The sequence below is a fragment of the Thermobia domestica genome, chromosome 7 (genome assembly GCF_964235325.1).
Source record: "Thermobia domestica chromosome 7, izTheDome1.hap1.1, whole genome shotgun sequence".
NCBI classification, from domain to species: Eukaryota; Metazoa; Arthropoda; class Insecta; order Zygentoma; family Lepismatidae; genus Thermobia; species Thermobia domestica.
The window spans coordinates 250914811-250941041 of record NC_137460.1 but is presented as its reverse complement, the minus strand read 5'-3'; the positions used below and the strand labels follow the sequence as shown (position 1 = coordinate 250941041).

Sequence of the window (26231 nt, the reverse complement as noted above, 5' to 3'; positions counted from 1 at the left end):
TTAGGAAAATATTTCCAATCCTTATTCTCTAAATATTATCAAACTTTTTATTGGTAATAACAGTTTTTCCGCTTCTCAACACAAAAGATATAATTTGAAACTGTCTTATCGGTAATAACTGAGAGAAACAAATTTGTTGCTGTATGATACAATATAAAACATACAATTATGTCCGTAGATTACAGAAACTAAAATTATTCTTTTCTTTCTTTTTTTACTTTGGCTCATTTGCAACACTAAACGAAAGAACTGTTTTCAGTTTTTCATTATTTACTTCAAGCGTATTTGGTTTCATCAGTTTTCGGCCATAATTCTTCCGTCTGCCGTAACCAGTCAGATCCTTCCCACCATTTACTCTTCAGTAACGCTGCAGCACTGCAGCCTCTTGAGGGTAGGTCAGCTGCGTTCAAATTTCCCGGTACATGTCTCCAACACTTTACGTCGGAGAGAGTTCGAATTTCCTTCAATCTATTCATTACAAACACTCCCCAAGGTTAATCATTTTTTATCCAATAAAGCGCCACCAAAGAATCTGTCCAATAGAACACAGGAATGTCGAAATTTAAACTCTCAATCACAGACACAGCAAGTCTAACTCCGATACAACAGGCCATTAATTCTAAACGTGGAATAGTTGACTTTTTCAATGGCGCAACACGTGCTTTGCTGAAAAACAACTGGACATTAACTTCTCCATTGCATTCACTTCTCAAAAACACGACAGATGCATATGCATTTTTACTAGAATCACAAAAAACATGTAACGTCCAAGAGTTCCTTGTAACATCCTGTGCAAACTATCTAGGAATCTTTATTTCGGCCAACATCGCCAGTTCTTTATACCACCTGTCGAATTTCCTGGAAATTTCTGAAGAAACTGGTGTGTCCCAAGAATTGTTATTTTCCCAGCTTTCTTGAAGTAACAATTTTGGAATCAACGTCACTGGTGACAGAAATCCTAGAGGGTCAAATAACCTATGAGCAGTAGATAAAATAACTCGTTTTGATACTGGTCCTTCTACTCTGCCTAAATTCTTTGTATCACACAGTAAAGTGTATGTACATGTGTCCCATAACATACCTAGAACTGGAGTGTAAACATCATTACTGCCTATGGAAGAACCACTATATACCCATCCTCGTAAATCGAATTTACCTTCACTGAGCAGCGTCTTTGATTTTTCGATCAAAGCAAACATTACGTCTTCATTGTCAACAGACGTGACACAATTATCATCATAAAGGGATTGTTTCAATTTAATAGTTATTTCTTCATATTCACGGGGAGCATTTTCTAAATGGTAATTAAGCACGGCCCCCAACAGAAAGGGACTGCAATTCACACCAAAAACAACTCGCATATGTCTAAAAGTTTTAAACTTCCTTTCGTCAAAATTCTCCCACCAAAAAAAATCTTAAATAATCACCATCGTTTTTATTTACCGAAATTTGCAGGAAAGCTTTTCTAATGTCTGATATAATCCCTATCTTTTTCTCTCTAAACCTATGCATAAGTGCCGGAATTTCTTCAATTAAATTTGGACCCTTCTCTAAGCAGTCATTCAATGAATATGCATCCTTTGAAGACGCATCAAAAACTGGCCTGATTGGGTAGTGGAATTCTCTTTTATCACTGCCCTATGTGGTAAATAGTAGCTTCGTTTGTCCAGCTTCTCCTCCGGTACTTCTTCTATGATTCCTTCTTCCAACCAGTTTCGAAAGACGTTATCATAGTCTTCGTATCTTCCTTCTTGCCACAGCTTCTCGGTCATCTTCACACATCTCTTTTCAGCTAGTTCCTTGTTGTCATGTAGTTCCATAGGTTCTTGCTTCCACGGCAATTTAACTTCGTAACGACCATCTGAATTCACGCACAAAGTTTCTTCAAAATGTCCTAAAATTACTTCATGGTTTTCGTTCTTAGTCTTAAGTTCTATTGGGTCAGTGATGCCTAACGTATCTAATATCCACAAATCCGCAATACGGTCACAGATTGACAATAAAGTGATCACAACATTGGCAGACATACCATAACATCTTTTGGACGGGAACTTACCCATTATCGTCGATCCAAATATTGTTCTAACAGCAAAATGTCCTGACTCTAACTTTAACATATCTACTGTTAAAAATTCACTAGCAATATCCGCACCGATTAACAGTTCTATTTCTCCCGTACTATCTAAATCGAACACCCAAATTTTTCTCTTCTTCATTTCTTTTAACCAAGGTCCACGTTTAAGAGAAGGTATCTGACCGCAAATCACTGGTTTCTCTGAAACTTCCATTCTACACGAGTGATTGTCATTAACATCAGCTAGAAGTATACTATATTTGTTAAGGGACTCCTTTTGTGTTTTGACACCACCAAACAAACTATGTTCTAAAGTTTCAGTACATATTGGTTGACAACCCAGTATTTCCACTACTCGCTTAGGGACATATGATCTCTGTGAACCACTGTCATAAAGTGCACGCACTACACATTCTTTCCCGTTTGTTTTCAATTTTAACTTAAGAGTTTGTAGGAGAAACTCATCCCTACCATGTTGATTCGTTAGCGTTCCGTTATGTGGTTCTGAATTTTGTTTTGTTTTGTTTTCTAATTTTTCCGGACACAAAACCGAGAAATGTTTTCCCTTACACAAAAAACAAACAACATTAAATGTACAGCTCTTGGGAGTGTGCTTTTGAGGTTTCAAACACCGAAAACAACACTTTTGCTGCATAACAGTTTCTTTTTCTCTTCCAGATTCATAATTTTGGCTTTTCACACTTTTGTGGTAAATAATACGCCTCACAAAAAACACACTGTTTGTCCTCTTTTACCTGATTTTGTCCAGAAAAAAGATTATTAACAGTAGGTACCCTTTTTCTTCTTTATTCTTTTTAAAATTCACCATGGAAGTTTGTTTCACTTTAAATCCGGCTTGAGCTAACGCAATGCGTTCTTCTCCCCCACTTCATTTCTCAGGAACTGTAACAACTGTTTTAGTTTCTCACTATACGTATTCGCATTACTATCACTTACACTGGCAGTCGCTGTATGCCTTAACCAAACCCTCAAAATTTCATCAGGCATACAAGATTCTACCAAGGGGAATAACATAGCTGCATATTTTTCATTAGTCATAGCTATTGATTCTAGCGCACGTAAATATGACTCAAGTTTATCATATAAGGAATACAATTTTAACTTATTTTTGTCATTCGAAACATTCTGTATAACAAGTCCTAACAGTTCAGGTATGTAGTACTCTATCAACAATTCTTGTCGACCAAAACGATTGCATAAACTTTCTATAGCTTTATCGTAATTATCGGCTGTGGGTGGATAACTGTTCACTACGTCCCATGCTCTGTTACCGGTAATAATTGATTGTAGCAGGTATTGGAACTTGTCCTCTTTCTCGATTTCATCGTCCTTACGAATTCGTTTGAACTGACTCCAGAAACTTATCCACTCACTTATTTCCCCACTGAAAGTTTTCAACTCAATTTTCGGTAATTTAAGTTTCTTTTTACCTGTATGACCACCTGAACTGCTAGAAGCAGGTACTTTTTTCAAAATGTTCTCGTTTTACACGCGCTTCGTCTAACATTTCCCGGTAACTTTCCACGTTGTTGTACTCTTGCATGTAACGTGCTTCACTTTTTTTGCTTGTGTCACTAAGCAACAGTTCAAGTATATTTTCATCATAGGTTGACAATTCGGTTATAAGTCGCTCCAACTTAGTAAAATATAACTTGACATTTTCCACATTTACATTGTCCTTTTCACATTCAGCCACTAAGCTAGTATAAGCCTTTGAAAACGATATCTGCACCGGTTTCCTAGCCTTTACTAATTTATCCATGATTCGTCCTTTTTTCCCGCCTCACGCTGGTGTGCCAAAATGTTACAGTCTATAAAAGCAATTTGTGTTTAAGAAAAAAACACAACTTTCTATCTTTTGTCTATTTTCCATTAAACATCACACATTACTATATCATTCTACAAACAAAACCAAAACCATACAAATTGACTGTATGTCTTCAAAAATTACAAATGTTACCGGTACACATGACTTCCACTATTTCTCTAGCTTTTGCAGAACTACTGCGTCTCATTACAGTCAAATGTTTTTCAACTTTTCACAATCTTGCCAGATACAAACTCCACAGTGTAGTTGAAACTTCCTGTTTACAGTTCATGGTTGTACCGACAGAGGACTTTGAAACTCTTTTCATATTCGTGCAAACTAAGGACATATGTGCAAAGTAACCCCGTGTTACGTTATCTAGTAACTACTGTATACATGGTTTCAGATCAAGAGAGCCCTGGTTCCAGGAATTCACAGATCACCCAAAAGGCTCCGACCCTTGTCAACTGGTCATAAATCTAAGAAAACAAGAGGCGAGAAACAGAAAAAGAGATTGCCAAATGTCCCTTTTTTCAATATTTCTTTCAGTGTTGAGTCACTCTTTTTGTGTTAGTGTTTTCGGTTATAATTCGCTACAATGTAAATGTTTTCCCGACCTTGGTTAAACAATAACACTCGTAACGAGGTATATTTGGACCAAAATCCAGAGCCCGGGCCTTCTTCGAAAAAAACTCCGGCGAAAGAAGATAATGTTGTAGTTGGGAGGGGAGCTAAGTTGCGTAAGCAAACAATGATGATAGTGAAAAATGTGTGTTTTTTTTTTTTTTTTTACGAAGTGTCATCGATAATGGTGGTGTCTTAACTTCCAAAAACTTAAAATAAGTTATTAACGTAGGCGACTGGTGTTAGCATTAGTGCTATAAAAAGAATTTGTGGGAAAATTGATGTGAAAAACTATTCGACATCAACAAACAGAAAGTTGTAAAACAAAAGCTCCAATTCGATAAAATTGACGATTTCACTCGTGATTTATTGCGCCGCATAGTTTTTGAATTTTATAAGGAAGGCAAATCTCCCACAACGGAAGCGTTAATTGAAGCAATGAGGCTTAAGACAGCTGACACCGAATACAAGTTTCCATACCAACTCACTACAGTTTTTCGCCTGCTACGAAGTATGGGTTTTAAATATATAACCTCGGTGAAAAAATGTATTCGTAGTGAATCACCACATGTAATTGCATGGCGATATAGATACCTGCATACAAGGGCGCCCATCAGGAAAGGGCAAAGTGGGGCGCTTGTCCTCTCTCCTAAGAGGAAATTGTACTTCGGAATATCGAAAACCCAATAGAATTTTTACATTAATTACAGCAAAATTTGAAACCATATTTGAAACGTCGCTTGTACTTGGCCCCCTTGGAAACCACAACATGGGCGCCCTTGCCTGCATAGTATCAATAATGTTCGTGGTCAGGGCTATGAAGATGTGTGTGTTTGATAGTAACTCCTGTGGATGAAGAACTGGTCAGACGATTCAGACAATTGTGCTATAACGAGTCCTGGGAATAAAGGTATTAGAATTGATATTCTACATTGCGGGGGGCAAGGAAAAATAAGGATAAAGGTACCCATCTTAATTTACATCCCAAATATTAGGAGGCTATTTAACGTGGCAGCCAGTGCTAATTGCTATCTATACAAAATCATTCTAGATTTCCTTATGCCTCCCTACACAATTTTTTTCTTTCAATTAAAAGAGAATGCATTCTTGGCTATGACAATTAATTATTTTAAAATGCTAAGTTCTCCTTTATAGGTAACGTTCTTAAAGGAATCATTAAGGTATAATTAAACCGACTATGCTACTTTCAATGAAATATTTTGTCTTTCAAAAATAATAATAATAATAATCATATGGATACAACCAGCACCTAAAACCTGCCTGTGGACAGTCCTGAATAATAATAATAATAATAATAATAATAATAATCTATCACAGAAAGTAATAACATTATGTCTTTATTTTTCATTTGTTTTCCTTCCTTTTTCTTTATTGTTTCTTCTTCAGCCTAATGACATTGGACATCTGGCAACAACCACCAACCATCGTCCTAACAAGGGTGGGTTGCCCTTTGGGTAGTGGTGTGAGAGAAGGCTCTCATGTTTTAAAACTTCCTATACACGAAATGGAGTATCAAAATTCAATGTGTCAAATCATGACACGGAACTAGAAAAATATTTGGGAACGAAGGAATCCATATAATTAAGAAATTACGTCCCTAATGTATTGTGGTACTTCGGAACACAAATATGCAAGCAAAGAAAGCATTTCAGAATGATACCTATAAAATACTTAGGAACGTTCAAGTACACATTAAACACGCAAGACATGTAAGTTTATCCTAAATAAAGCATTTTGCGCTATCCTCGTTTACCAACATTCTGCGTAATGCCCTAATCTGCACAGCAATGTTCTCTTTACTGGCCATCTAGCGCATGCTCGTTAGAGTTCTTTGTACATCGTTTCATATTCATGTAGGTTTAGTAAGCCCCTAAAGTGATCCTATATTGAGAAATTGAGGTCCATACCCTAGAAATGATTGCTGGGAATTTAAAAAGTAGACTTCCTTGAAATAAATTAGTGCAGCTATGAAATGGATTTGTGTATGGACCTCTACAATTAATGAACATTCATTCTTGGTAAAAATATTCTTTATTTGTATTTTGCTAATGTCTTTCTAAGCCCTCGGGAGAAATGAGGCTGGACCCATTTGAGCTAAATCCTGAATAAAATTACAAATGTCCATAGTTTTTGTTCCAATATAATACATTCCACGTTTAATTTGGAAAATTTTAGGATGAATATTATTCTCGCGATTTCTTATTTTACAAAAGTCTCTATATAAATAAAACAATATCGTCGAGTACCTATATTTTAAATATGTGCAACATTTAATGACTAATGTGTAATCAATAATAAAAGAATCAATTTTTTATCAAGATATAAACTACATAAGACTTGTATGAGCAGTAGTTTATATCTTAAAAAAAAAAAATATTCCTTTATATCTTGACAAAACATCGATTCGTTGTTATTATTTGGTATACAGCTAGTGTATGTGTGCCATGCCATTCCCAAAGTGTAGATTACTAACTTACGTTCGAGATATCTCCCATATATATATATACTTCTTGTGAAGCATTTCTTTTAACCAACAATTTTCCGAACCCATGTAACCGTATTATCAATCTGAGTCAATTAGTATATGAAAAAATGAACATTACCTTTCTGTCCGAACTGAATTTAAATTTTTTGTGGTTAATTGTTGGGAGTCATTAGAGTACGACGCGCAAGTCTCCTGAACCACTATTTTTCGTAGCGTTTCTATATTACTTTCAAGTGCAGGATCATCTTCTTCTGTTAATTCTGATTTCACCCTATCAACGTTTAGTTTCACATCCAAAGAACACATAGCTGTATCCTTGTCCATTGTTTGCTCTCCTTCCGTTGTAGAGAATATTAACTCTTTGTTGTCAGTCATCAGTTCCTATGTCCGCCCTTTCCCTTCGAGTGGATCTTCCTGAGGTAAGTCATAAACAATTTCTTCTTTACACATCAATTCCAACTTAACAAACTCCTCACCAGCCATTGTGAATTGAATAATAAGAATTTAACACTGGTCTTATACTTCCCTTATATTTTTTTTGCCAGTTAATGAAATGATTTACGAGAACTTTCAGAAAAGTAACTTTATTTCTCCAATCTTCTTCTGCGGTTGCGTATTTCTTTCGTAGAGTGATGCCAGGTTACTAGAATTAATGTTTGGTTATATCGGTAAAGGGACGCTGATTGGCTGGGGACACGACGTCACTGCAAGATCAGGCAGGAGGACGACAAATTGTAGAGGAGCAGACAAGCGAAGCGCGCAGCCACAAGCAACACAAGACAAAGTTTGCACAGGAAACAAACAATAATAAATAATATTAAATAATAATACTACACACCTTTTGCTGCTTAGTTTTTTTGTTGTAGGCCTCGCTGTGGCTAAGGCATGCCTAGTCATGATTTTCTTTTATGGGCATTTGTTGATTTTAGAATTTTACTTCTATTATTCATGTATTTTATGCGAATGATGATCCTAGTTATTACATATATCTCAATTAAATGTTCATTTACATCAGGATACTTTTCACTTATTTTCTCGGTTAGTCTTTTTACAATGTTTTTCTTTCACCGGACATTGTGCGGGTACCATTAATGTCATTGAAAATAAGTTCAAAACTCTTCATTTTTGAAATCCATTCTTCTGATGGAACGAGGAGACAGAAACTCGATCCAACCTTCAGATGTTGTACCGGGAATGGGAGGAAGTGCATCTCTACTATCCATTTGATAAAGATAGGCCCCTGGTTTCGTGGTGCTGCCGTGACGTTCAGTCAAAACTTATATTGCATTGTCGTACCTCGTTGGAATTGCTGAAATGTTGTCTTTTCAATACTTAAGACATAAAACATTTCTTTGTACTATGCAGTGAGAAAAAAATAATGATTAATGAAAAAGTGCGTATTTTTTCGTACTTTTTTGGTAGATCAATGTTTATAGGACTATATCTCAGAAAAAATGATCACGTGAAATAATTTCCAGTGTACAATATGTAGATGCATCCATTAACTGTAAGTTTTGAAAAGTTCAATTTTCATCCATTTATACTTTTTTTTTTTTTGTAATTAAAACAAATGTACGACGCTCTGATCTCCTTTACCATGGTAGGTAGAGAAACGTACAAAACACTGTTCAAAAATTTGGAAGTCTAGTGTTCCAAATATTTGAAACTATTAACAAAAAAAGGTTTAGTTGGTAGAGTATTTATTTTTTGATTATTTTTTTTTTTTACTTCAACATGTTTTCTGCGTTAAGCGGTGAGCCATGTTGCAGCCCAATCTCTAAATTTCCCCCGCTTATATGAAGAAACAGCCTACAGTAAGTGGAAGTGTGGCAACGATGTCGTGCAGTGTTGTCACGTTCAGGAAGCTTTTAGCGCAAAGCTTACTTCATAAGAATGTAATAGGAAAAAGTATTTATTATGACCTTTCACAACATCATGAAAATAATATTATTGCATTACACATCTCAATTTAATCGAAATAAAACGTTGAAGTAAAACATTCAAAACTCATCTATTAATCTATTTACTTCATTCACTTCGTAATGGGTTTGTTGACTTATCGCTGTTCCTGTTATCTTCCTGTATACTTATTAGCAATGGCTCCATTTCTACCTCAAGATCTATCAGTATACACACTTTCCAGCTCTCGAATATGTTAAAGGGTAAAAAGAAATGTATCCCTGGCAACTGCGATCAATTCCCCTGCCGAATGTATATACAACAACACAGAATGGGTCCTTTGTTTTCTTTCAACTTAAGAAACTATGCAGTGTGTAGGTGACGAGGGCTGTATTTGCATCTAATCACGTCTTCATCACTTCCCCACGGTTCGTAGGAGTCAAAAACTTAGACATGCACTCACGCCATATGGGTTCATTTCAATGAGACGGACGAACGGACATTTATATTTTCCTTAGTATATGTCGTGCTTTTTGATTAATATATATATCTATATTAAGTTTGTGTGTCTGTGTGTGGATATTCCTTTACGAGCGGCGGTATTACAAAAAGAAGAGGCATAATTTTTAGCGATAATGAAATTGCAGAACTGATGAATGTCTCCGACTGACGGTTATGAGTTAGTAATGAATAGTAATGACATTGATTATTCTGTGCTCAGTGGCGTATTCAGGAGTGAAAAATATAGTAACTCTGTTTCAAGTGAACCTGAGGCTGCGCCGGGAAAGAGAGAAAAAAAAAGTGTCGTTCCTATTCAAAGACAGATTCTGATGTAGCTTGGAGCGATAAAATGCAGGTAACTGCAAAACCCCTGTTTAGTGGTATCCCGGGAATTGATCAAAATGCTGGGCTATCTATTGAGTATTCCGCATATAAAGTGTTTCAGCTGTTTTTACCGACGAAGTTTAATAGTAAAAAAAAAAAAAAGTTGAATTGAATTTGAGTGGAACTTCCTGTTCAGCAGTGAGGCTATATGAGACGTCGACCTACTGATTAGCGTGGAATCCAAACTACATGAGCTCCCCCCAGGAATAGTAGTAAAAGTTATGAATCAATACGCAAAACAGCATATTGAGAAATTGAAAAAAATACTAAAAATAAAATCTTTTTTTCTAAATGAAAGCGTGTTACTTCATTTAAAAACAAGGAACTTTTTACACTAATTATTCACATAAGTAGGGATGCGCACGAGACGAGTAGACAGGATTTTCCAGACAAAATTCGAGTCGAGACACGGCTCTTCCAATAGAGAAATATACATTTTTGGAGTCAGCCATCACTGTTACAGCACATTTTCGAGACGAGACAACCACAAATCTTGTCTCGTGCCCATCCCTACACATAAGCCTTGTACGGAAGCCAGCTTTAAGCGATTTTTACAAATCAACTACGCAAGAGCTATTAGTATGTCTGTCAAGTGGTGGAAGAAGTTTTACAATTTTACAGACTCTGCTATGAATATTAGTTTTTTGCCGGAATATGACTCTTTAGTGGTGAGTGTAACGTGATTGAAAGAATCGGTAATGAACAGTGGAATGCCGTTTCTCAACCAATTGTCTACATAGATAAACGACCGGAAGATAATAGGGGCGGAGTGTTCGTAGTATTAAAATAAGTGGGTCAGCAGGGCACAGAACCATCTCGTACGTGAGTGTGAATTTATTTGAGCTAAGGTAAGTATGTCCAAAAACACAAATTTCGTCGAGTGTTTCTGCAGACCATATAGAAACAGTCCTCAAAATTTACTTGAAACATGCAACGAATCACTTCCAGTTGCCATTAGAAGGTGACAAAGGTGCTCATTTTGGTGACTGTAACTTGGGCTTAGATATGGATCTACAGTAAACATGGGATAACATCAGACCCTTTGTCGAAAATTCTATTCAAGGACTCGTTTTGGGATAGTACAATATTCATAACGCGTGTAAAAATAACAGCTTAGGTTATGTCATCTCTATTTTTCCAACAGAATGTGTCATCCCATATAAAGAGTTGCTTCTCCCAGACCGCGAGTTCCCCGTTCCATATGTTACTCCCGAACTCAGAAGCCAGCAATCCAACTCAAAAAGAAAGTTTGTGCCTGTCAGAAGGAAGGCCCCTTTGGGTGAAATTTGTAAAAAACTAATGGTGTTACAGTGGACACTTTTACTAGATGGAACAATAGACGAGACAGTGGGTTATTTCTCCGATCTTTTTAATGCAACAATAATAAATACTTTGTACTGTTCAAAAAAGTAAAAACAGTGAAATTTCCAACAAGGCACGGCGAACAGAGTTGCCACTCATTTCGAAATAAGATAAAGCTTTGGGAATTGTTGCGTGCATTTCAAAATGAACACATATTCTTAAAAGAATTTCTGATATAGGAAAAAAGATATTGAGATGCAGCGAATACCTAAACTATATATTTTTTTTAAAAAAATCAGACACCAGCATCAACAACACTAAACAAGTTTGGTTTTAGGTCTAAAACTTCTAGCATACCTCTAGTAAGGTAGAATGATGCATCAGGTGCAGAAGTTGAGGGAAAAGCAGAAAATTTTAATGAGTTATTTTGTAACAAATTCTAAACTGCATAATCAACGTACTTCCCTGTTCAATCCGTTTGCTCGTCCATTTTATCTCATTTATCTATCACTTCTGCACTTTTATTTTCTCTCCGGCCTTAGAGCCTCTGGCCAGGACAACATAAGCAAAACCTTTTGCGTTCGACGTCTTCTATTATTTCTTTTCCGCTTTCGCTCATTTTTGATAGATGCGTAAGGGAAACCTGTTTTCCCTGTTCTTGGAAAACAGCCCGTTTCTCTCCCATTTATAAATCTGGATTAGAAAGTTATGTCAAATCCTGAAGCAATATCTCGCTACCCTGAAACATATGAATCCTCTACGAGAAAATTATCGAATACATTACTTCCGGTTCAGTACAATGCCAAAGTTGGTATTGGAGGGTGGATGGCCCATCTGCCATCAGAGGTAGCCAAAACGTGATTTTTTTTGGTTCCCATTTACATAAAATGTAAGTATATCTTTCATTACGTTTCAATCGCAGTTTCATTTTTAACATCCCTAACATCAAAAATTATACAAGAAGACCACATCTGTATGAGTTAGCATTGTACTAATAAATGAAAACCTGAAAGCTCGTTGTGAAATCTCAACTTTGAAAAAAAAATTGCTGCTGTTCTTGGCACAATATAGAAAGCAAAATACCAATGACGAACGAGACTAACATATCCGAAGAGATATCTGCTACATCTCCTGGTCAAGACAAAACAGAACTCGCCTTGAATGTAATGATTGTGGATAAAACGTGTTCAGAAGGCAGTCAACAATTACTACTACTTGCAATACATGCCAGCAATCTCAGAAAGAGGGCAGTGACATGGAGGTTGATTTATTTTGAACTCGCCTGGCATCTACATATTGTGGAAAAACATGTGCAAAAAGCACTCAATGATTACTGCTCCCTGCAATAAATGTCAGCATTATCATAGCTAGCTCAGTGACATGGATGTTGATTAGGTTAGATTCTGTCCTTTTGTGTTTTGTTCAGTGTGTTCAGTCATACAGTGTTGTAATTTAATTTAAAGCATAAGTATACTTCTGGTCAAAATTGATTTGCTTTAATTTACTAAACCTAAATGCTCCAAAACATACACTTTGCATCATGCACAATGCTGAAATATGTGATTAATCGATGGCGGCCGAATTGACGTCGTGGCGAGTGGAAACGTGAATTGGCAGTACGTGAGCAGATGAAGGTTAAAGAAAGTGGTATTTAACGAATTTTATCGCGAACTTTCCCCAACTAAGATGTTTCGCATTTGTATATTTACCACGTGTGTAACTTGACTATACCATTTTATATACAAACTTTATTTTTCAGTAAATCGTTTCACATATCTTGCTATATCTTATCACTAACAAAATTTGGACTTAATGTAAACGGTTTTCACAATTATGCATAGCCATCTTTTACCTGTATGAAATAGCATGTTTCCCCAAAATTGAATTTCGACTATACCAGTCTTCATAGTCTTGACACGAGCAGTTCCTCCCCATGTGTATAATATATCTGTTGCAAAATATAAACTTAGTAAGTCGTTTCTACACACTTAGAACGCTTTAGTTTTTAATATGTTTTCTCCTGCGTGTTTTAACATATGCATTGCAAAATGTGAGCTCCATATAAATCTTCTTTTCAACTGTGTGTATTCATGTGTGAGATTTTCTACTGTGTATTACAATGTCCTGCCAAACTTAAAAATACACAAAATACTTTTCTAAACTCGTCGTATGTGTGGTTTACTAAACTGTCTAACTTCGTCTGATCAGTTTAACCGATGTGGAAGAGAGGACGACTTGATTTTTTGATCGCTTTTTTTCTTCAATTTGTCATAGTTTCCTTCAATCGGCATTAAAAAAATGTCTTGGGAAATATAAATATATGCGGTAAAAACGGGCCTCCGCAACCAGGTATTAACCAGCAAGACGCAGCCGAATCGCAGATGATCCAGAAGGCCCTAGTGTTGGAACAGACATGGAACATGTTTGTTCCGCTGGATCTACACTTGTAGCTGATGAGGAAGGTGCACCCTGATTATCGTTGTCGCTTAAACTTGTTACCGTTATCTCCATTACATATATGTAGACTCAAGAAGGGGTATATTTGGAGTCATTATTTTCAGATAAACATTTACTTGAGGAATCGTCATTCGAATCTTCCTCGGCGTCAGCCATTTTTCACTATGCTACAATTCCTATGACGGCAAGGCAAAAGCGCAGCTCGTAGAGTAGATGCGGCTCCAATTTGCAGTAATATCTGCCCAAATTACGAACTTAAAACCTGTTTTCCAAAACACGTTCCGTTACAAAGTGGAGGTACGACATTTGAAGGACTTAATGTTTTTTTTAATATTATTGTAAACCTATTTTGTAGGACATTTATGATGAACTTATCATTTTTTTCAGAACTTAACATCTTGTGAGTGCGTCAAATCTTTCTATATCTTTTGTATAGTTAAATGTCTTGCCAAACACCATTTGCATGTTTGGTTATTGAAATGTTCTGATATTGCCATTTGCCAAATGTGAACTGCCTGTAAACGTTTTTCTACACTCTCCGTACGTGTGGTTATTGTCCTGTCTGATTTAACATGTGATTTACTATGTGTGAACCTTGAGTAAATGCAATCTACGCTCTTTGCATCTCTGTGCTTTTTACTTTGTTATTGAAGTGTCTTCTAACTTTGAGCGTAGAATTTACATTTTTCGCGTATGACGTTTCCTTTCTGCGGGTCAAAACGTATGAACGTTGAATAAATTCCATTCCAGTGTCTTTGCACGTTTGATATTTTTCTCCTGTGTGGACTAACATGTGACTAACCAAATCTGAACATCGATAAAATGACTTACCACACTCTTGGCAAGTGTGATGCTTTTCTCCTGTGTGGATTAACATGTGTGTAGACAAATTCGAACGTCGATTAAATGAATTGCCGCATACTTAGTAAGTGTGATTCTTTTCAACTGTTTGGATTAACATGTGCCTAACCAAATGTGAGCTTCGATTAAATGACTAACCGCACTCTTGGCATGTGTGATGCTTTTTTCCTGTGGATTAACATGTGCGTAGCTAAACTTGAACGCTGATTAAATGAATTAAAATACTCTTGGCATGTGTGATACTTTTCCCCTGTGTGGATTAACATAAGTAGCCAAATTTGAACGTCGATTAAATGATATGCCGGATACTTGGCAAGAGTGATTTTTTTCACCTGTTTGGATTAACATGTGCCTAACCAAATGTGAGCGTCGATTAAATTACTTACCGCACAATTGGCATGTGTGATGCTTTTCTCCTATCTAGATTAACATGTGTCTAGTAAAATCTGAACGCCAATTAAATGATTCTGCGCACACTTGGTATGTGTGATTTATTTTATCCTGTGTTGATTAACATGTATGCAACCAAACTTGAACGTTGATTAAATGATTTTTTGCACAATTGGCAAGTGTGATTCTTTTCTAGTGTGAATTAACGTGTTTAACCAAATTTGAACGTCGATTAAATGCCTTACCACAAACTTGGCACGTGTATGCTTTTTCTCCTGTGTGGATAGTCAAGTGTGCAACCAAACTTGAACGTCTATTAAATGGCTTACCACACTCTTGGCATATGTGGGCTTTTTCTTCTGTGTGGACTAACATGTGTGTAACCAAACTTGAACGATGTTTAAATCCCTTACCACACTTTTGGCATGTGTGATGTTTTTTTCCTGTGTGGATTAACATGTGTGTAGCCAAACTTGAACGTTGATTAAATGCCCTACCACACTCATGGCATGTGTGAGGTTTTTCTCCAGTGTGGATTAACATATGCCTAGTCAAAATTGAACGTTGATGAAATGGCTTACCACACTCTTGGCATGTGTAGTGTTTTTGTCCTGTGTGGTTTAACCTGTGTGTAGCCGAACTTAGACGCTGATTAAATGGTTTTCCGCACACTTGGCAAGTGTGATTCTTTTGTCCTGTGTGAATTAACATGTGTCTAACCATATTTAAACGTCGATTAAATGTCTTACCACACACTTGGCACGTGTAATCTTTTTCTCCTGTGTGGATTGACATGTGTGTAGCCAAATGTGAACGTTGAATAAATGCCTTGCCACACTCTTGGCATGTATGGTGCTTTTCTCCTGTGTGGATTAACGTGTGTCTAGCCAAATCTGAACGTTGATTAAATGATTTTCCGCACACTTGGCAAGTGTGATGCTTTTCTCCTGTGTGGATTAACATGTGTCTAGCCAAATGTGAACGTTGATTAAATGACTTTCCACACTCTTGGCAAGTGTGATGTTTTTCTCCTGTATGGATTATTATGTGTCTAGCCAAATTTGAACATGCACGAAATTTCTTTCCACATACTCCGCAGATGTGGGATTTCTGACTTGTATGCAGTAACTTACCGTTTGACATATTTGAGCTTTGACTAAAGCGTTCATCAGTGTTTTGGTACGTATCACGCTTTCCACTTTCCTGCGTCAGTATATGTCTTGACAAACGCGATCGATGAAATCCTTTGCCAAACTGCATCGAAGTATGAGATTCCGGATCTGAATGAGAAATGGCTTTCTTTAATATATTCAACGTATTCTCTTCTCCGTGGGAAGCGTATACCATATCGGGCCTGTAACATATTCAACAAACAACGAAATGTGATTGGAGATAATGATTAAGTAACAACAAAAAAAATGTCATCATTGGCTATATTTCATGATAAAATTACGCTCAATTTGTTTCATTACATGAACTATTATAGAAATATGAACTGGAGTACCACTGAGAAGTCTCCATATCTTTCTACTTTCAAAATAAGAGCCTGTAGCTTTTTCAATATATCAAATTGAACAATCATTTGTATCGTGGCGGTCAAAAGTCTTTGACCATGTAATGGCGACTGCTTTGAAACAAATGCAGAGTATGAGAAGTAAATCTGTCATATCTGTAGCTTCGTGTGGAGAAAAAAACAAATTTGCGAACCAAAGGTTTAAGAACAAACCAACTTTTTAATATATACTCTACCATAGATTATTCACTTATACCATCATAAGTGAAACACGAAAGTCGTTTTTGAAAAAAAAAGTAACATACAACTTTCAACGCTGAGGCACAGAAACTTAACGTAACCAGAATAAAGATGAATCGTTTACAGCGTAGTGATCGTGGTTCAGTGGTCTAGACGCTTGACCAGTAAACTGGAGACTCTTTCACCGAATACACGTCGAGCAACTTTTTTTCTCTACTTTAGGAATTTTGATTGCGATTGATCGGCAGACAGGCTTTTATTACATTCAAATATTTGAATACTCGTTTGATTCAATACTTGAACTATCAAATTTTCAGGAATAATACTAGTAATAATAATAATTATATCGTGAAATATTTAAACAATAAAAACTTATTATCGCACAGGTCATACCATTACAAGCAGAAACGTGATATTAGAAAAAAAATATTTCGGTTTACTGTAATGTTGCCCATGAAAAGACGAATTTCTCATCTCCATTCTAAAACAAACCGAATAAAATTGGGATGAGGCTTAACATTTTAATTCGACATGGGACAAGGGACAAGGCTAACTCACAATATCGTCACGCTTTTGAGATGAGAATCGAGACGAGACGAAAAGTATTGTAAACATTGCTCGTCTCATCTCGATACTCGAAAGGATATATGCCACTCTTTAGGAAACAATTGGTCTGTAGACTGAATTTTAGATATTATTTTCTTACCTTGTATATGGTCGGTATATATATATATATAGCAAAACTTATATAGTTACATCTGCAAACTCCACAAGTTAGTTTATTATAACACTTAGTGTTCAATGATATTCAGTTGCTTTTATTACAGTTATTTTACTGAAATCGTGGAATACAATATTTTCTACAGGAATCTTTAGAGGAAAGCTTTCCATTAAAATTGAGAAGCTGCAGAAATGTCTCAGGAAGGTACGGAACACCTTCTCCGAAACCCCTACGTTTAAAGAAGTTTTGCCAAATTTTAGGGCAACTTTAAAACTTTTAATACCATTATCATTTTATCATTATTATTATTATTATTATTATTATTACCATTATTACTGAAGTGTTGTAGATTTAATGGTTCAACCTGTTTCACCCAACTCCCGTTTAGTGAGTATTGTGCTGAACAAACACCGTGTGTATAGGTTTTCTCCGTGTTCCGCTTCCTTCCACTTTCTTTTTCGAATATTTCTTTCATTCTCATCATCGACTTCTCCTGTAGCTTATCCGGCATAATCATTACTTAAAATAAATTTTCTTACGGCTCTTGTGAATTCGGAATCCCTACTTTCTACACGAAATTTGTCTCGAAACTTTCCGTTATAACATTTGGCTAGTTGTAGGGACGTATGAAGAGGGTATGTCCTGATGGTCCTGACACTTCTCCCAATCCCGACTATTTTGTAACTTTTGGCTAACGCTACCGGCGATTTTACAGGCTTTAATAATATGTGTCCTCGTATGGAATTTCTTATCTATATTATTATTATTATTATTATTATTATTACTGAATATTTGATACCTCAATATTACGTCCTACTGCAATGCAAATAAGCATACTGAAATTACGAAAATGAAAATAAATTCTTTTATCCCTCTATAAGGGTGTATTGAGTTATAAGAGAGGAAAAAGGTGTCAGCTACTTGACAATATGAAATTCGAAACTTCGGATGCCTTAAAAGAAGCTAAGTAGGATTTTGATCATCACGATACTCTTTCTAAGTAACACCCTTTATTTGCGTAAAAGACGTTGGATTATGGATGCGTTATATTGAAATATCTTAAAAATATACAACTGAAATAGTTACTATTTATAAATTTTCTTGAACAAATATATGGAACGTGTTGAAAATGGAGAAGGAAAACATTATTATTGCTTCTAATATGAGTAGAAGAACAGTTAGTAACAATTCAGGCAATTTTATGACTCATAGGTCTGAAAGATGACCCATTTATATTCATGAATTGTTTTTGAAACAAGCGAAGTTTTCAGACAGTAGGAATCGAGATTGACGTTATGTAAATAGTTTTTCCTGTGAAAGAAGTCATTTCAACGCTAACTTGTAAGAACAAGAGAAAATGACAATTTTTCATTTTATTATACATCAGAAATATTAACATTCTAAATTATAATTTTTTTCTGAGTATCCTTGGAGAGAATCGAACCGCGGACCCCCAACACACACAGCAAATGCTCAAGCCACTATCCTAAAAACGCTCTTTTAATAAAGAGTTGCGAATTGCTTTTATGTAAGAGTTTCTATGTAGCGAATTGCAAACGTGCTATTAACCATGAATCACTGATTTTGGTCAAGATAACATAGTGTAGTCCAGAGAATTCAACATTAAATTTTAAAAAGTATCTCCGTAACTTATCTCTATTATATTCGGATATTCTTGTTTTACAGGTGTTTCCAGTAACCTTGAACGACAGGGACACGAACACAGATACATCGAAGACATTTAATATTTAGAAGTATTTCCAATCGGGAATCGAAAGTGAGACCCCGCATAATAAACAATCTAATGTGTCGGGTGCCTGGTTCGTTCCCAAGGCAAGTAAGGTTGAGACGGACATCGTGCTTGTGGGTTATCTCGGGATACTCCGACTTTGTCATTCCAACAATTCGTCCATCATAATTCACATGCTTTATTCATAGTCTTCTTTAACCTAACAGGTGTAATCGTTGGACAATAAAGGATTTAATTTTCAAGCTGTTAACTCAAACCAATCCGAATCGAAAACGTTGAATTTTTTATTGGTCATTACGTTTTCTCACGAAAATTATGTAGAAAATCACGGGAATCCTAATTCCATTCAAAAATGAAACTGCAGACTAGTAATACCTAAACCTAAAATGTAACCATTACATATCCTTTGGAACTTTTCCAAAATCTGTACGGATATTCCGGGAAGTGCCACTGTTGGAGTTGTTCGTTGAATCGGTGGGTCAGTCGGTCATGGGTCAAAAGCATATGACCCTCTGCGACCCTCAACCACCACCATGACACACTACGACCCACCACTCACCATGAACCACTACGATCATGACCCAGAAGTACAATTCTTCTGTAGGAAACAACATATATGAAAGATTTAATTCTCATAAGCTGCATTTGTTTCAAAGCAGTCGCCATTACCTGGTCAAAGACTTAAGTCCGTCACGATGTATACGATATCAGAGTTAACCTGGTACATACCAAAATACTTATTTTGTGCTATATGGATTAAACATTTCATTATTATAAGTGAAAATAGAGACGGGTGTCACTAACTTTATTTATATATCATTACTTTTTGTGTCAGAGAATTTAAAACTCGGAAGAGATTTTTTCAATTGCAGCTACAAGAAACTGTCACTATGATTACAAAGAGACAAAGGAACGATATAATAACTTTTAAAATTTTGCACAAGATACGTGATTTCCTTATGTATACCAATTTCAAATTGCGATTTTATATAGTCTGATACCTTGAGATAGTAAAATTTTGCGTATATTGATATGTAGCTACGTAGTTACATCAGATACATTCTTATTAAATAAATACTTTTGACAAGCATAATGTTTTCAATTTCTTGTAATTTTAATCTACTTATTTGAAATACATGATACAACGATTCCAGAATTCCACGATAAGGTAATATGGACAACCATTAAAACCTTCATTACTCTTAAATTATTACTAGTGCTTTTATGTTTGTGCTCTAAACATAGAATTTAAATTTATCATAACCCGGTGTAATGTCATTCGCCGAAATCGAAATATATACTGTGTTTGGAATCCTACTATTACACGGATTTTGCAAACAATGCCCCTCGAGTGTTATTAGCATCGTGAAACACTCTAGTCATTATTGTTTTTTACGATAAAAGTAAATAGGGCGTGCGAAGATAAATGCTACACTCTGAATACCGAAATATTAAAGAAATATGTTATGCATCACATTATAAAATACAAGGAGCTGAACTACTTAAAATAAATAATTGAATTTGTTGAGAGTCTACATTTAAGTGGCATTTTATTACGTTACGTTCACTCAAATGGGCATTAAATTTTTACGTCAACTCTTATAATCTAAGTGGTCTCTCCTGTTAGAGAAAGGACAGCTGGCACAATAGCTTTTTCAGTTTTAAAAAAGTGTCGCGTGCAGCAGTGTTTTCGGAATTACAACGTTCAAGAGTGAGAAGACGAACAATCTGCATATTATACCTCAGTACAAAAAATTTGACATCAACCTAATCTGGTATTAACTACAGAAATGGCTGAATCCATTGAAATTAAATTTTACATGTCTGCCATTAACCAGACATGTATGATTTATCTCACTTAGAAAACTTATTTTTTTTTTTTTTTTTTTACGTTACTGTCTCTAGAATGAACATCCTACGAGTAAGAGAAAAGCTATAAATGTTACACTAAAAGCAGAGTATCTGATTAGTGGATTATGCTTTGGAGGTGAAAAATGTCATGAAAAATCTTTACTCTATACCAGTGAGGAAGTTACTGGATAAAAACAGACAATTTTGCGCAGATTTTATAATACATAAATTTACCATATGATATAAAATGAATATGCAATGTACAGAACTTCGTCACGCATTGCCTGATGCACTCAAGTGATCACAATATTGCTAGCATAAAAAATGTAGAAAACTACGTTTTCAAGGGGATGTTGTGACATTAAGCTGTAAACTTCAAATCAACAACTTATAGACTTCCTTAGATTTTTTTAACAATAGCAACGTCAAAAACAGCAAAAGGCTTGTAGCATACGACTTACAAAAATTTACAGCGAAACAAAGTATTTTCATTATTTCTCTTTCAAACAACGCCTTTATCATTTCCGAACGATCTTCTTTACTTATATGGAGAAGTATATCTACCTGCTTCTTGGGGAAAAATAACGAAGAATCATTACCTCTTCCTCGATAATTCACATTAATATTTCCTGTTTCATTCAAGCGTTACTGCAATACAATACTCAGGAAAGAACACTTACGGACATTCTTCACTAAGTATATCTACATACCTTTAACGGCATCATACATATATACCTTCTTTAAACACAGTTGGAGGAATAGAATTACGTAATACTATATGACTAATGTTGTAACGAACACTGGAGATATATAAACACTTACAACGTAAAAACTAAAAAAATAATAATAATAATTAACATTTGAAATAAATTTTCAAGAAAACCTTTTCCCGACCTTGCCATCGCATTTCGAAGAAAGTATACATTTTATTTATACTATTTCAGTCAAAATATGTTTTCTTCGCATAAATGCGTCTTGAAACTAGCCCACATCTCATTAAAGTACGAGTTAGGATCAAGTTCCTGCACAAATCCTGAAGCAGGGCCAATAAGCATATGCTTGGTTATGGTTGTATTTACTGTGCTATCTGTGAAATTTCAAAGTTGAAGTTAAGCATTGGTTTTCTGTACACTTTTTTGCAGAGGTAGCACCCTCGTGATCAGGTGTTTGTTTCGCTGGTTACAATAAAGTACAACATACTGAACATACGTTCGCGAAATTGTGAATGAAGGCTGACAGAGTAACTTAATTGCATGAAACGTGACCTTCATTTGAAGTTTTCATAGTAATTTTCAATGTGTAATTTTAGCAGTAATAGCTTAAAATGTAAAATATATATTTCACTTTAAATTTTAGTATACATTCAAGAATATACGAAACTCGTTCACCCACTGAATAACCAAACCCTAAGTCCCACACCTCATAAATTCAACTTCTCGACTGGGTATCATCCTACACTAAACCATGCAAACTTGGATTATTATAGCCCATTCTTAGAGTATCGTATCCTATAATATCTTTTCGTTTTTGACACACCAAAATGTCACAAAAGTTTTACAATTCACAAGCATAGTGACGCAAGCGACGTGACCCGCCTATCGTAGACATATCGATTTCATTATTTTTGTAAAAATGTGATGTCTCCTTATTGTAAATGTGAACTAAATATATAGCACGTAAAAATTTCTTTTCGTTCATCTCACGCTAAGCAAGTTATTCAAAATTTAACGTCTTTTTCCTGATTGTTAATAACCATCTGTAACCCTTTCAGCCCTGACCTACACAATTGTGCAGGTAGGTACACCTTGTCTCAAAAAGGTTGAGCGCATTCTTTATTGGTGTTTTGAGGCAAATATTTTCTAAGTCCAGCTTCGGGTATCTTCGGGAAAAAGTAAGCCAGGTTCGAACCTCCAAGCCAGCCTTTGCAATCGGGAAAAAGTTTGCACATGTGTTTTTCTTCTTTTAAATATAATAAGACTTGTTACCAAGTGTTTAAAAAAGCAACATTGATTGAAATACTTAATGATACAATATTTCGAAACCTTTTATTAATGTGCGCACATGCTTGTCATTTAGCTTTCTATACGTAATGGAACATTTAAATACGTTAAAGAATCTTTCCATATGTAAAAGAATGCTCAAAGTTAAGAAATAGAACATAATTATCGCCTGAGTACTAAAATAAAAGTCAAAGTAGAACAGAAACAGCGTTTGTAATGGATATGAATGTCATAATTATCTTGAGATCCGTTATACATCGCTAGAAGCTTAGTTCTAGAAGTCCTTGTGTTAGCTCATTGGTAAGCTATCGGATTGCAATTCATAAGGTTTTGAGTTCGAATCCCATCTGGGTCAATACCTTTTTTAAAATTATATTTTCCGCAATGCATGAAAAATTATATAAAATAATTACATTAAAATACATAAGTTGTTTATATATAACATAATAATTGCAGAACATAGTAATTATTATGTTTAAAATATAACATCTGAGATAATTTTCACAGTAGGTAGGTATTATGTATGAGGATGTAAATACAAGTTAAGAAACTCGTTCAATAGCAATAAATAAATCATGTAGTGTATTTATTTGCAGCTATTTGTCATATAGAGAGTAATTCTCAACATTCATAATATAGAATGTCATTTATGTTCTTGAAAAGTTATTCGATGCATAAACAGAGGGTATAAACAGGGAATCCAAAGTCGGAACGCTCGCAAAAAAATTCATGAACCCCAAAGGTCACGTGAACAGACTGGAATTGTCCTTATGAAGCATGCCACAGCAGAAAGTCTTTACATAGATTTTCAATTCAATTCCTGATATATGCTTTTGCAATGTGGAAGTGGTGATGCCTTGAGTCGCCCTCTCTCGCTCGCTCGCTCACTCACTCTCTCTCTATTTATACAGAATATAAAAGTGGATTTATGTGTGTGTTTCAACATAACTCTGATATATCTAGAGCAATTTTAACTATATTTCTTACAGTCTGGAAAAAGAGTACTGTCGGGATACATATCAAAAATGCTAGAAACGGGTCGATATTATTATTGAATCCATAGTTTCGTGGTCGCTTAGGTGAATAGCTCTACTTTCAATTCAAGTCCAATTAAGCTCCCATTAGCACCCAGGGTGATTACGTAGCGACATAAAGATATCGAAATCAACCGATATTAGAATCGAATCGTAAGTTTTCAGCGCCGCTAACAGTGCAGCATTTCCCATTAGTCCACATTAGTCCCATTGCCTAGAGGGCAACATATTTGCAGAGTGCAAATTTTAAAACTTGAATAATATTTTAATTTTTTCCGTATGAAAAAGTTAAAAATCATGAGCAAATATACTATTACACGAACAATCCTCTTTTACTATTCTAATATGTTTAATAATAGCGTAAGAAATGTAATAGTAATTCAGAACATGTTTCACAGTTGTTATTTTTTCTTACATAGTTGTAGCTGTAGCATGTAGTGAGTGGAATTTAACTGTAATAAATTCACTAATTAACCATATTCGAATTAAGTTTTATTTTTAAGTTCGGAATGAAGGGGCGGAGAAATATGGAGTTATTGGGGGCACCGAGCTTTTCTACATTTTACTTTCAAGATCTCCATTTTTCTTTTGTCATTTGTTCCTAATAAAAAAAGTTCAGTCACTTTTGGATTATCATAGGATAGTAGGAGTTGGATTTTGGGATGCAGCCTGTGAGATTCTAGAGGAGCTAACTGCTTGAAAAAATATTTTTGAATCATCTGTAACATATGAAATAAGGATATGTATCATAAAAAATTGAAAGTAACTATGTCTGCGTAATCATCACGGTCAAATTGCAAAGTCAAATGAATTGACGTTTGGTATATAATCAGGCTCCAATCCCAACTGGGAAGTTATCATACGCGTGTCACTTTCATTATAATACATATCCTTAGGGGGAGTAGAAGTCCGAATTTTTGCGAAAAATTTAGTATCTCACAAGCCGTTCAACTGAGAGCTGAAATTCAGCATATAACTCTTTATTAAAAATAAAGAGAATATGCCCTGGCATTTTTTAAAATTGTCTTTTATGAGCGGGGGGACGGGGGTGCATTTTCTATATATTGGAAATTGGTAGTGGGTTGATTTGTAAAAATAATCGAAAACGATTGATATTAGTTGAGAAAAAAATTGAGTAATGCAAACTAAAGTTCTTTTTGAATTTTATACCCACTGCTTTCTATTTATAATTGCTGAAGCTGGTGTTTAATATATGGAGCGTTCCGAGCATAAGGCAATCAAGCCATAAAGTTAGAGAAAAATGGTCATAAAATTTGTATTCTAAACTTAATTACATGGGCATTTTCAATTAGTACGGCATGCTTAATTATATAGAAAATTAGTTTCTCTCTCTTTTTTTTTTTTTTTTTTTTTTTTTTTTTTTTTTTTTTTTACGTTGGTCTACTTTTCCTTGATTCGAAACTTTTAAATTTCACCCTATTTTCTACTGAAATGTGTCTGTAAGGCAACAAAGAAATAATTACATATGATAAATTTAAATTCATTTTAATTCGGAAGATGAGAAACACTTTGCCATTATATATCGTAAAGGTCAGACCCACCAGTATTGTAACAAAGAGGTGCTTGAGCCAATGACGGTAGAAATTCAAACTCCGATAAGTGATAATTTCACAGTCTTGTTTTATTACAAGTGTAATCTCTTTAGTCAATGGAGAGGAGGACGTGGGTCATCGGTCAGAGTTGATGTCGATGGGTTTTGGTGGGTCGGAGTTGGTCGCAATGGTTCAGAGTGGTTCATAGTTGGTGGTGGGTCAGAGTGGATCACGATGGTTGATGGGTCAGAGTGGGCCAATGGGTCATTTGGGTGGTGGGTCATAGTGGGTCATGGTGGGTCGTGGATCAAATTTTCATTGATCCACACCATCTCTGGTTAAAATTGTACTAAAGATAAGAGGCACCGAAGATGCATGTCGGCTATTATGCTCAAATTTTGCGCATGGATAGTACTCCACCAGAAAGCAATAAATCTGAAACGGTTCACGGTATGACCTCCTAGAACTCGAGATGTAGGGGTTTGTCTGATTGGCTAAATTAAGACGTCAATGATTTATCCTTCAACAACCAAGCTTTTTATGATCGTTTCCGTGGGGAAGTCAGAAGAACACGTGCCTAGTAATCGTAATATTGATAGTTCGCGTCCACCCCGGGGTATTTGTTTTGTGTTTTTTTGTTTCACCTAAATATAAACAAACCACACATATAGGCATTTTAACATATTTTGGGAGAGTAATTTTGTGGTTCGTTGGCGTTTCATCGCGTCTCTGCCGCTGGTAGT

At 35.5% G+C, this 26231-nt stretch overlaps 3 protein-coding genes across 3 annotated transcripts in view; all 3 read right to left on the bottom strand.

The window, feature by feature from the left end:
- Positions 1-797: 797 nt before the first annotated feature.
- Positions 798-1361, bottom strand: LOC145689668 (uncharacterized). Its single transcript, XM_081763861.1, has one exon. The coding sequence runs from the start codon at positions 1359-1361 to the stop codon at positions 798-800; it is 564 nt and encodes a 187-aa protein (XP_081619987.1).
- Positions 1362-1562: 201 nt separating this feature from the next.
- On the bottom strand, positions 1563-2288 carry LOC145689667 (uncharacterized). Its single transcript, XM_081763860.1, has one exon. It carries the CDS (start codon positions 2286-2288, stop codon positions 1563-1565), a length of 726 nt encoding a protein of 241 aa, XP_081619986.1.
- A 9964-nt stretch (positions 2289-12252) lies between these two features.
- Positions 12253-26231, bottom strand: part of LOC145690804 (uncharacterized) — a 49507-nt gene continuing 35528 nt past the window's right edge. Inside the window, exon 2 of the mRNA XM_081766098.1 lies at positions 12253-16180. Coding sequence (XP_081622224.1) covers positions 15019-16180 — 1162 coding nt within the window. The 3' untranslated portion in view covers positions 12253-15018. The remainder of the gene's footprint in view (positions 16181-26231) is intronic.

What these genes read in the sequence shown, in the direction of transcription:
- LOC145689667 (XM_081763860.1), bottom strand. Translation starts at nt 2,288, where the DNA reads ATGGAAGTTTCAGAGAAACCAGTGATTTGCGGTCAGATACCTTCTCTT.
- LOC145689668 (XM_081763861.1), bottom strand. Translation starts at nt 1,361, where the DNA reads ATGCGAGTTGTTTTTGGTGTGAATTGCAGTCCCTTTCTGTTGGGGGCC.